We start from the raw sequence: 12577 nt of genomic DNA on the forward strand, positions 1-12577 counted from the left end.
GGGACTTGCTAGGCCTCAAGGCATATACACCTTTCACTTTGCTAGGTATTGCCATGTCTTTCCTCAGAGGGATTTTTCTGTTTTACTTTCCTACTAGCAGTGCCTGCATGTTGGTGTTGGCCCACATTTTGCCAGTCCTTGGTAGCATTATCTAGGCTTTGCCCTCTCTGCCCAGATCCTCAGAAAAGATGGGAGGGGAGTGGAGAAGAGGGAGAGCAAGGTTCTACAATTAGGAGGAGAATGTCAGCTCTGACGAATTTCCTGTGACATTTACTTTAATGAGGAAAAGATTATATTCTCTGTTTTGATGAAAATAATATTTAGACTTCTGTGGGAAAACTGTTACATTTTTACTCTGAAGTAGAGGAGTTTTTTTTTTTCCTGTTTACATTCTTGGCAAGTAAGTAGAATAGACCAATTAGCAAGCTAATGTCCTAAATGTTCACTTACAGTAATAATTTTTAAATGTTTTAAAGTAGCATGGAGCATTGGGTTTATTCTTATTGCTTTTCAAGGTTTTGAATTTGTTAAAATGAATTGAATTTAAAATGAGACACAACTTTATGATGAAGATTGATCATAATTATTTGCCACTCTCATTTGCATTTTGTAATGGGAAAATAAATGATGGGAAATGTGTTTACCTTTTCAAACAAATAAGAAAAGTCACAAAGAGTAACTTTGGCCATTTTATGTTGTCTCTTGTGTTCACAGATGGGAAAAGAGAAATTCCACAAATCTCAACATTGGGGCTTTTGCAACAATGTTAGGATGCTGGGGAGTGAAGATAAACCAGGAACAGGTAGGAGAACTGCTTCTTGGACAAAAGATAAAGCCAAAACATAGTGTATTTCCTAAAGGAATGGGAACTGATTCACCATCCTGGGTGGCTTTTGATAAACAGGGTAAGTCACATGACACTGGGAGAAATGCAGTCTTAAAATGTTACATGTACTAAATATTAAGTAGATGTGAGAAAATAAGAGTCCTCAATGTAAATGTAAATGTTCATCTGAAATGACACATTCTAGAACAAAAGTACCCTAAACAAAGAAAAGTTATCCCTGCTCCTGTTTCTGACTAGGTACATTGGCTGCAGAATGCTTAATGTTCATCACCTTTCTTGGCTAACGTTATCAACCTTTCTCTCATCTCCTGCCCTGGACAGGATAATGTCCTTCTACAGACTAAGAGTCTGGTCAGACTGCCACTTTTGCTTAGTGATTGCCGTTAACTAAAGACTTTTGTTTGATTCTGAATGTGCCATTGAATACAATGGGAAAATGCCTTCTCTTCTCTTCTCCATATTAACTATGGTTCCTCATCCCTGAGGACCATAGGGTGACATGGCATGAATTGTAGAAGTGAAGGAAAGAGGTGCCGTTATTAGAGAAGAGTCTGAACTTTTTAGTGATATGTGTTTGTATACATAACACATGCACGTATACTGGCATATTGACAGTTGTAGAAGGCGATCCTTTTGAGTATCTTAAAAAGAGACTAAGATCAAAGGGAAAAAACCCAAGGTGACCAGTTATTTTCCACAAGGCAGCTATATGGATATGCTCTGTTTATTACACAACCTTGTATCACGGCCCCATGGTCTGTTCTCCAAAAAAGAACTTGTTATTAGATTATTTAGGTCCTGTAATTAAAAAATAACTCAGGACTAAAGAATTCAAACTGTAGTATGCTAAGTTTACCAGGAAGTTTTTAGCAGCCTTAGCATGGATTGGTTGGCAATACTTTGATTCCAATTAAAATGTCTTCAAATTTGGTAGAAGTGACATATCCCATGTCATCTGAGTTAGGGTCAATCAATTAGAGCACATATTTCTTTTGAAGCCCCATTCTGACACTTATGGAGACCTAACAGACCACGGGAAAGCTTCTTTCCTCGGAAACCCTCTCTACTTTGAACGTGGACCAATATTTTTCTTTTTTTTTGATTATTTTCAGTACCTGGCTTAGTGCTGGACCCAGAGTTCAGAAGCAATCTCTGGGCTGACTGACTTGGGTAGATCATGCATGACTTCCTGTTAACATCAATCTTTTAGGTGTTTGCACATCATCACTCTAGAATATTTAATTTTCAAGGGTCAAACAAAAGATTATATTTTTACTTCTTGTGTCAAAAAGAGGGTATTGACAATAGCATAATCCACCACTGAATAATGTAGGCCACCATATATTAAACTATTCTCTTGCATTTAAAGTTGAAAATTCATTTTATTTCATGTTTTTCTCAGTATTTAATATGTGCCTTTCGAGCCTATTTTATAGCCCTTTAATTACTTATAAAATTATGTAGAATATTTCATGAAGTTGGAATAATTTTAGCTTTAAACTACTTGAGAAAATGAAGAGCTTGCTCATTTCAGGCCTAACTAAATGCGACATAATTCTTTCAGTTATTTTGTTGGTCAACTTCAATTAAATATTCATTGAGCTTTAAATGAGACACTAAGACTATGAAATATTTACGTGCTCTGATGAGACTGTGAACTTCAGATTGGATCCTGGTTAATACCCAGAGCAAATTATAAAGCACTTTCTGCATTTGTGGTTCAACAAAACAAGTCAACACCTGTTAATCATTTTTCTTGAAAATGAGACACTTTCAACTCATTGCCAGTTTTTCCAACAGCTTTTAATCGTAACAATATACCTAGGGTTCCATTCTCAAACAATACAAAGTAGAAATAAAGGCAGTTCTTTGGAAAGTGCATCAAAATTAATATTTGCGGTAGATGCTCTTGGTGCCCACCCAGACCCATGATAGGGGTGGGGCACCCCTCCCCAACAGCTGTAGCAAGTGCTTTGGCAAACAACTCACACCTGTAACCCTCCGTGGAGTGTTGCTCTTGGCCAATGGGCATTGCATCACCCAGAGAGGTAACCTGGGAGGTTACACTGGCCCCCTCATCACAGGACCGGGTAGCAAATGGCTGACTGATTTGTCAAGGGTAAAAGGCTGAGCTTCTTTAAGGTGAGACAACTCTGTGTTGTGATGTAGGCTCGTAGCCCCTTGTGGCATTAAGCCTCGGCAAAGCTTCATGTGAGAATGCATCCTCGCTTGGATCATTTCTCTTCCTTTGGCTGTTCCCCTCACTCCCTTACAGGTTTCTCCCAAGAGTACGCCCTTAATAAATCACACGCACCTAAATCCCTGTTTTAGGTTCTGCTTCTATGGAGCCCAACCTAAGACAATGTTCCAGTTTCTATCCATAATTCTAAAAGTGACCATCAAAATGCTCTGCTTAGGCAGACCATCAAATTACAAGCAGAAAAGATGCTATTTGCAGTCACGCAGAAGACCCAGCATTTATCATCCTGCCTGGCCCTCATGGCAGACATTTCTAGCTATTTATCTTTTCTTCACTCTCCCCTTCATTCTCATGGAGAGAACACTAGTTTTATTCAGGCTGGAGATGTGCCCACTTACAGGTGTTCACCTCCCCCAGGCTCCCTGCAGCTAGGGCTGGCCACTTGGCTCACTTCTAGCCAATGATATGTGAGTTAAGGTTTATTGGGTGGGGCTCCTGGGAAAGGTATTTTTCTAATTAAAGGAGTCAGGCTCAGCTGGTATGTTTTTCCTGCCCTTCGCCCTGCCTTGTTTTCCTCTCTGGAACTAGGACATAATTCCTTGGGGGCACATCAGCCATCTTGTGACTACAGCAGAGATACAGGGAATCTAGGGCCCCGATGGCATCATGCAGCCACTGTTTCAGGCCTGGGCTGTGTCTCTCCGGACTGCTTGTTAAATGAGAAAAATCAGCCCCTATTTCAGAGGTTCTCAACCCAGGGAGGCGTCTAGAAATGTGTGGAGGTGTTTTAAGTTGTCGCAATGACGGGAAGCAGCACTGGACTAGGATAAAGCAAGTGAGGCACTTGTCTTGGGTACAGAATTTAAGGGGCACCCCAAAACTCAGTAACGCGCCGGATAATATTTTAATGAAATCTCTTAAAAATTAATGCAAAAAATTCAGGTTGAATAAAATGCCAGCATGTTATAATAAAGACAGGATCAGTAACTGCCATGCTGAGCCATACTGGAGCCTGAGGCAAAAAGAAAAGTCAGTAGCACTGATTCCATATTTGTTTAACATGGTGGTATTTTGTTCATTATGGATTTCTGGCATTAGTTTTGATGTTTTAAATTGCCTCGCCCTAGGGCCAGACCTGACCCAGAGGTGCTGCTGCTATTTGAGTAGCTGGGGGCCAGCCTTGTATTTTACATCCTGCACCGTGGGGAGGGCAACCCCCCACCGGGCAGAGTATTCTGCCTAAAATGCCAGTACCGCTCCCATTGAGAAACACAGTCCTAACTTGCTTAAAGCCCTCGGCAGTGGGAGGATTTATGCAAATAGCCAAACATAATTTTGCCTGATACTGCACCTACTGCCCAAAGACTAGTTATTTTGTTGAATTCATTTAAATACAAGCAAGCACATATTCATTCAACCAGTTAGTTCCAGTCATCATCCCAGCACCTCTATCAGGAAGAAGCAAAGGTGGGTGATTGTTCTCAGTTTATAAATGAGGAATCATTGGCAAGAAGTGGGGCAGGGGCAGGGTTCTGATGGTGGCTTATTCACCTTATGCGTCTGAGCCTGAGTTTTCCTTGACCCTGACGTGGAGCTTGGCTAGCTGGTTGCTAATACCCCTTTACCTCTAGCAGTCTCTGCCTAAGTCTTGAGTCTCAGTCTGTGGCATGTAGTCTACGACTACAGGGAAATTCATCCTAGAACTGAGCCCAGACCCTGAATCTCCTGGCCTGGGGCTCTTTCTAATTACATCAGGCACCTACTGCTTCATTGTTGATTGAAGTTGGGCACTTGGTAGTTTATAATGTGCCGCCGTTGCCGTTGCTATCGTTACCTGCTTTTATAAAAAAGTCAGACTAGTTAGAAATACTCAAATGACTGAATGTTTTTTAATGACTTTTATCTGGATGTTAAGCATCATTTACATAGACTCTGCAATTATACACTCATTTCTCTTCATTTGTCGATGGCTCCTAGTTAGCCTAATTTGTTGGCTGATTTGCAAATGACTCTATTATAGTTGTAAGTGGCAGGATAAAGGTTGATCCTATGGGGTATTATGCATGCATTTAGAAATATTTCATTTTTTCCATCTACTGTATACATAATAATTATAATCAAAACTACTGACCACAGAATTAGAATTTTAATAACTGCATTCATTGACATTGAGTTTATGATGAGCTGATTATTTAGTACTGTTTGGATCTCTATGCTTTGAACAATACGAAAACAAAAATTTAAAGTATAATTTGATCTCTTGGGTCACCTTGATGTATTTTTTTAATTGAACAAGTTGGTTTATTATTCCTTGCAGTGAGGGAAAACATATACCCTGAGTAACTGTGGGATGTCTAAGTAAGCAGGTGTTAGAAAAGACTTACCATAAGATTTGGGCTTGTGTTAGGTAATTTTGGAGAGGATCGAAGGAAGTGAGGCCTTGCTCTGGATTGGGTGCTCTCAGGAAGCGGGGGTACTTCTATGACTGTGTATCTTTTTTTAAAAATTGAAGTATAGTTGCTGTACAATATTATGTAAGTTACAGGTGTACAATAGAGTGAGTCACAATTTTTAAAGGTATTCCATCCATTTACAGTTATTATAAAATATTGGCTATATTCCCTATGTTGTACAATATATTCTGGCAACTTATTTTATACCTAATAGTTTGTGCCTCTTAGTCCCCTACTCCCAGTGCCCCTCCCCCCTTCCCTCTCCCCACTGGTAACCACAAGTTTGTTCTCTATATCTGTGAGTCTGCTTCTTTTTTGTAATAGTCTCTAGTTTATTGTGTTTTTTAGATTCCACCTATAAGTGATATCATACAGTGTTTGTCTTTCTCTGTCTGACTTACCTTACTTAGCATAATGCCCTCCAAGTTCATCCATGTTGCTGCAAATGGCAAAAATTTTTATTCTTTTTTATGGCTGAGTAGTATTACATTGTGTGCGTGTGTGTGTGTGTGTGTGTGTGTGTGTGTGTACACACCACTTCTTCTTTATCCATTTATTTGCTGATGGACACTTAGGTTGCTTCCATAGCTTGGCAATTGTAAATAATGCCACTGTGAACATTGGGGTGCATGTAACTTTTCGAATTAGTGGTTTTGGGTTTTTTTCAGATACATATTCAGGAGTGGAATTGCTGGGTCCTATGGTAGTTCTGTTTTTAGTTTTTGAGAACCCTCCATACTATTTCCACAGTGGCTGCACCAGTTTACATTCCCACCAAAAGTATACGAGGGTTCCCTTTTCTCCACACCCTCACCAACACTTGTTATTTGTTGTCTTTGTGATAGTAGCCATTCTGATAGATTTGAGTTGATGTCTTATTGTGGTTTTGCATTACCCTGATGATTAGTGACGTTGAGCATCTTTTCATGTGCCTGTTGGCCATCTACATTCCTCTTTGGAAAAATGTCTATTCAGTTCTTCTGCCCATTTTTTATGACTGTGTATCTTAATAAATCTCATTTATGGGGACAGCAGACTAGAGTGAGACTACATCTGTAATTGGGAGATAAGCAGCCGTCACTCGCATGAGCTAGGACAGGAGGATATTTGGCATTTTGTGGCTTGGACAACGTTTATGTTCTGTCTGTGTTTAGATGTAGCTATGGAGTGGTCTGTTTTTTTGGTCTTGATCCACTGTGGTCACAGAGCAGCCTTGTCTGAGGATGGTATTTTCTGGAAGTGTTCATGTTCAGTGGGAGAACACCAAGGCTTTGCTGTGGCTGCCAGACCAGCCTGTAGCAGCACCAAGGCCAGCTGATAGTGCCAGGCTGGCTCCTGCATGTCAGGGGCTGCTTTTCTCCTTACCCAATACCAGCCAAAATTTTTAGTTTTCCCACAGGGGATCAAGGAGCGATCAAGTAGGCTAGAATTTTGAATTGGCAAAGAACAATACATGACTACAGATCCTTGAAGTTTTGCCTAAAGCCAATTAGGAATGTTAAAAAATATAATCAGCGTATATAAAAATAAAATACAATTAAAAATTTAAAAATAACTAGAAAATGTGTCAGATACTATACCTTTAAACCATACCCAAAAGGTCAAATGAAAAATTTCCATAGGTTTATGTGACTGTCAGATTATCTGAAACCTGTTAGAATCATTTCATAAAAGACACCGATATGTATAATTATAACACAATGTGCTTGTAATACATTGCCATTTAAGTCCCATGTTTTAGGTCACAGTTACATAATCTTTAGCTACTGAGCTTTAAAGATGAAATCAAAAGGCTTGCCTGGGGCTGCCCTGTGGCACAGTGGTTGAGAGTCCGCCTGCCGATGCGGGGGACGCCGGTTCGTGCCCCGGTCTGGGAGGATCCCACATGCCGCGGAGCGGCTGGGCCCGTGAGCCATGGCCGCTGAGCCTGCGCGTCCGGAGCCTGTGCTCCGCAGCGGGAGAGGCCACAGCGGTGAGAGGCCCGCGTACCGCAAAAAACAAAACAAAACAAAACAAAAGGCTTGCCTGAAATCAAACATGTCGTACCCCAAATTCTCAACTGTATATTCTGCATCTATTTCTAAAACACAAAATTACCTTCTTTAAATTTATGTTAAACTGATAAAGTTTCTAATTTCATCATGCATTATGGCTTTCTTTAATCTTTTGAAATTCAGAAGGCGTTTAATAAAAACTCCCAAATCTGGAATAAATGTTTTTGGAATAAAAAGAATGAGCTTCATAAATGAGTCTCTGACTGAAGAAGAGAGAGTTCTTCCTCCCCTCTTTTCTAAAACCTAGAGTGTGGTTACCAGGCAAAATTTTAAGACCCTCCCCTCAGGGTTATACTTTTTATCAATAAGTAGGCCTGTGGCTTATTCTCATTAGCCCAAAGTTAAAATTGTCTTTTTGAGCTTAAACCTGAGTAGATACCACTACACACCCATTAGAATGGCTATAACTTAAAAAGACTGACAATACCAAGTGCTGACAAGGATGTTAAGAAACTGAAACTTCTATATATTCCTGGAAGGAATGTAAAATGGTACTGCCATTTTGGAAGACAGTTTGGGAGTTTCTTAAATAGTTAAATATATGCTAACACATGACTCAGTTAATTCCACTCCTACATATATTTCTAAGAGAAATTAAAACATATGTTCACACAAAAACTTGTATGTGAATGATTATAGCGTCATTATTCATAATAGCCAAAAACAGGGAACAACCCAAATGTCCATCAACTGATGAATGGATGAACAAAATGTGGTATAGCCATACAATGGAAACTATTTGCCAATAAAAAGAAACTACTGGTATATAGTACAATACGGATAAACCTCAGAAACATACTAAGTAAAAGAAAGCAGACACAGAAGGCTTCATATTGTATGATTCCATCTATCTGAAATTCTAAAAAAGGAAAATATATCAGAGAAAGCAGATCAGTAGTTGCCTGGGGTTGGCAGTGGGAGAGGGAATGTTTTGGGGGTGATAGAAGTGTTCTAAACTGGATTGTGGTGATGATCACAAAGGTCTATAAATTTATGAAAAGTCATTGAACTGTATACTGACAAGAGGTGAGTTTATGGCATATAAATTACAGTTTAATATATTAGTCTAGGACTGCCATAACAAAATACCATAGACTGGGTGCCTTGAACCACAGAAATTTATTTTCTCATAGTTCTGGGTGTTAGAAGTCCAAGATCGCGGTGCTGGCAGGGTTGGTTTCTCTTAAGGCCTCTCTCCTGGGGTTGCAGATGGCCGCCCTCTTGCTGCCTCTTCACATGGCTGTTCTCTGTACATACTGATTTTTTTTTTTGAACACAAAAATCTTTGTCATGTATAACATTTTAGATCACAAATTAGGAACTGATAGTTACTGTTTGATTTGTTGACTTATATTTTAGGCTGATTTATATTTTGATCTGAATTTTTAATCTATACAGTAATATTTATTTATTAAAAACTACTTCCCTCTCTGAATTCAGACCAGCTGCAGGTTTATTGGAAACATTTAAAAGATTATTTACCTTCCTGAATTTTGTATTTTCAGGATTCTACCCTATAGTAAGCTCACCTTTTTTTAACACTGATGGTGGGTGATGGTACAAATACTGACTATATAATCTATGTTCTTTTTTAAAAAAATATTTTTGAAATAATTTTGTACTTACAGGAAATCACAAAAATGGCACAAGACAGTTCCTGTGTCTCTTTTCCCAGCTTTCCCCAACAACAGCATCTTATACAATTATAGTACATTATCAAAACCAGGAAATTGACATTAGTATAATACTAAACTTGCAGACCTTAATTGAATTTCACCAGTTTTTACATGCACTCATATTTCCCCTTTAGTTTATAGTTCTGTGGAATTTTATCACAGGTACGGATTCATGTAACCACCACCACAATCAGGACACAGAAAACTGTATTCCTCTAGGATTTTGTTGTTTGAGTCTTTATTTTAATCAACTTTACTGAGGTATAACTTGCATATGATAAAATGTACCCATTTTAAGCATACAGTCCCATGCGTTCTAACAAATGTATACACAGGTAACCACACCCCAGACACCATATAGAACATCTCTTCCACCCTAGACAGTTCCCTAATGCCCCCTTCCATTCAGCCCTCCTCCATGGCTCTGGCTTGCATCACTATAGTTTTGCCTATTCTTGAACTTCATATAAATGGAATCTTATAGTGTGTCTTCTCTGGAGTCTGGCTCACTGTTTGGGATTTAAGATTTGAGACACAGCTTTATGCTGTGTATGTATATAAAGAAAGTGCAGCCAATTCACATGTAATAATTCACCATGGCAGATTTCTGCGTTACTTTTATAATTGTTTTTCATTCTCTGGATTGATATTCCTTTATTTTTAAACATGCTGGTTTTTATTTTTTTCAAATAAATTGCTCTCCTAACTCCCTTCAGAGGTTTAAAAACATTTAGCATTGTTAATTTCTAAATTTAAACATGTTAGAATTGTTCATATCCTTCTACTTATTTTAATTATGCTCCTCTATTTAAATACCTATTCTGAGTATGAAATTCATTGTGGTGTTTAGTGTGGTAATAGTTCTTTTAATAAAGAGGATTCATCAGGGACACATGTCATTATCATAAACCTTTTATCAGAGGTACAAATAATTGAGGGTGCATGGCTGTTCATTCTAGGACATCAGAAATGGGGAGGTGGCAGGGAGGGAATGAATTCCACATTATTGAAAGGGGGGCAGAAATACTTATCTCCATTCTTTTTTCAGTGTTGTCCCATTTCCTTTTCTTATATCCCATCTCTCAACCTCCTTAATCTTTCCCCTTCCATTCTTTTGACCTCTTTCTCTATTTCTTTTTCTCTCTTATTGGACTTCGTCTGTCTCTTCATCCTCACTCTCTTTCCTTTCATGCATTTTTATTCGTCTTCCATCAAGTGTGCCCTATTTAACTTTCTTCCCTTTGTCTTCCTCTGTCCCAGGCCTTGCAATTGCTGACTTCTCTTCTTAGGAAAGTAGAATTGTCATCATCATCATCATCATTATTGCCAGGGTCTTTTCCTTTCCCTTTACCTGTAGGATTGAACCCAGGGTATGTATGTCTCCCCAAATGGAGCATTGTTTGAATGAACTCTGTGTACATTGGTTGGGGTATCCCTTGGGAACATGGTCCTCCTGCAACACCCCTGTAATAGGAGGCTCTCTGGTGTAGGGGAGAGAGCAAGGGTTTCAGTCAGACAGATGGGTTCAAAACCTGGATTTACCATTTATTACCTATTTCATCTGGGCTATGTTTTTAACCTCTCTTGGTCTTAATTCCCTCATCTGTCAAGTAAGAGTAACAAACCTATCTTAGAATTGCCGTGAGCATCAGATGGACAATGCACATCAAGTGCCCAGCTCATCGCATGTAGTCCTGAAGAATTAACTTTCCTCCTTTGCTTAAGGCCTGGCTTATTTTCTTACGTGGGGTAGGGAGGACGGTGTTCCTAGGGGAAGTGAAGCGTAAGCTCGGACTATCCCAGTCATCACCTGTGCTGCAGAATTCTTGCATTTTTCTTTGGCACAAATTCTGCCATGTTCCAGAAGAATCCGTTTGGAGATGCCACCATTGAGACCAGTGAATTCTAAAACGTAGCCATTAAGCTATCAATGCATTGCTCTTTCCAGTTGTTCCCCAGTGTTCCATTTATTCTGTGGGTATTAAGGTAGTTTAAAAAGTCTTCTATTGTTTAATAAGAGAGTTTGTCATGTGTCTTCTATTTTAGCAAATTCACTTAATGGTCTTTTAGGGGAAAGGTGATAAATAACTACATTTATTATTGTTTTACTTTTTCAGTATTCTGAACTAATAGCAGTCAGTAATAGACTACTACAATTGTATTTACATTCCGATTATTCTAAACTCAAAGATTTTACACCATTGTCAACTAGGTTCTAGAAACTTCATGTAGGCCCTTTTATGTTTAATCAAAATTTTACTTCCTTCATAGTCTACTCTGTTGTTTCCCTCCTTTTTAGCCTAAAATATAAAATCTGTTTTTGAGTGTATTTTATTCTATCTCTGGTTCTACTTGTTGATTTTTTTCATCTGGTGTTTCAGGGCATTTATTTATTTTTTTATTTTAAACTTTTTATTGAAATATAGTTGATTTATAATATTGTATTAGTTTCAGGTATATAACATAGGGATTCAATACTTTTATAGATTGAATTGCCATTTCAAGTTATTATAAAATAAACAATGGCTATATTTCCCTGTGCTATATAATATATCCTAGTTGCTTATTTATTTTATAGATAAGTGTTTGTATCTCTTAAAACCTACCCTTATCTTGCCCCTCCCCCCCCACTGGTAACCAGTAGTTTGTTCTCTATATCTGTGAGTCTGTTTGTGATATTAATTCATTTTATTTTTTAGATTCCACATATCAGTGATAACATACAGTATTTGTCTTTTTTTTGACTTACTTCACTAAGCCTAATACCCTCTAGGTCTATCCACATTGTTGCAAATGGCAACATTATGGCTGAGTAGTATTCCATTGTGTGTCTGTATATATCACATCTTCTTTATCCATTCATATGTTGATAAACACTTGGATTGCTTCCATATTTTGGCTATTGTAAATAATTCTACTGTTAACATGTATCTTTTTGAATTAGTGTTTTTGTTTTTTTTCAGATACATACCCAGGAGTGGAATTTCTGGATCATGTGATAGTTCTATTTTTAGTTTTTAGTTTTTTGAGGAACCTCCTTAATTTCTTCCATAGTGGCTGCTCCAATTTACACTCCCACCAGCAGTGTACAAGGGTTCCCCTTTCTCTGCATCCTCGCCAACATTTGTTATTTGTAGACTTTTTTGATGATAGCCATTCTGACAGGTATGAGGTGATGTCTCATTGTGGTTTTGGTTTGCATTTCTCTGATGATTATCAGAGCATTTATTTTGACATTTGTGTTTGAATTTCAAAAATAAAGCTGTTTTTCAATTCTGGTCTAGTTGGCTTTTACAGTCAGCTTTATTAATTGAAGCTTTGGTTCTTACTGATATGTAAAGGGAATA

General features: G+C 38.3%; 1 protein-coding gene across 1 annotated transcript in view; it reads left to right on the top strand.

Moving 5' to 3' along the window:
* EFHC2 (EF-hand domain containing 2) overlaps positions 1-12577 on the top strand; it is a 185144-nt gene that overhangs the window by 29289 nt on the left and 143278 nt on the right. The window contains 2 exon segments of the mRNA XM_024734192.1: positions 715-804; positions 806-909. Coding sequence (XP_024589960.1) covers positions 715-804; positions 806-909 — 194 coding nt within the window.

The sequence above is a fragment of the Neophocaena asiaeorientalis genome, unplaced genomic scaffold (assembly GCF_003031525.2).
Source record: "Neophocaena asiaeorientalis asiaeorientalis breed wild unplaced genomic scaffold, Neophocaena_asiaeorientalis_V1.1 scaffold426, whole genome shotgun sequence".
NCBI lineage: Eukaryota > Metazoa > Chordata > Mammalia > Artiodactyla > Phocoenidae > Neophocaena > Neophocaena asiaeorientalis.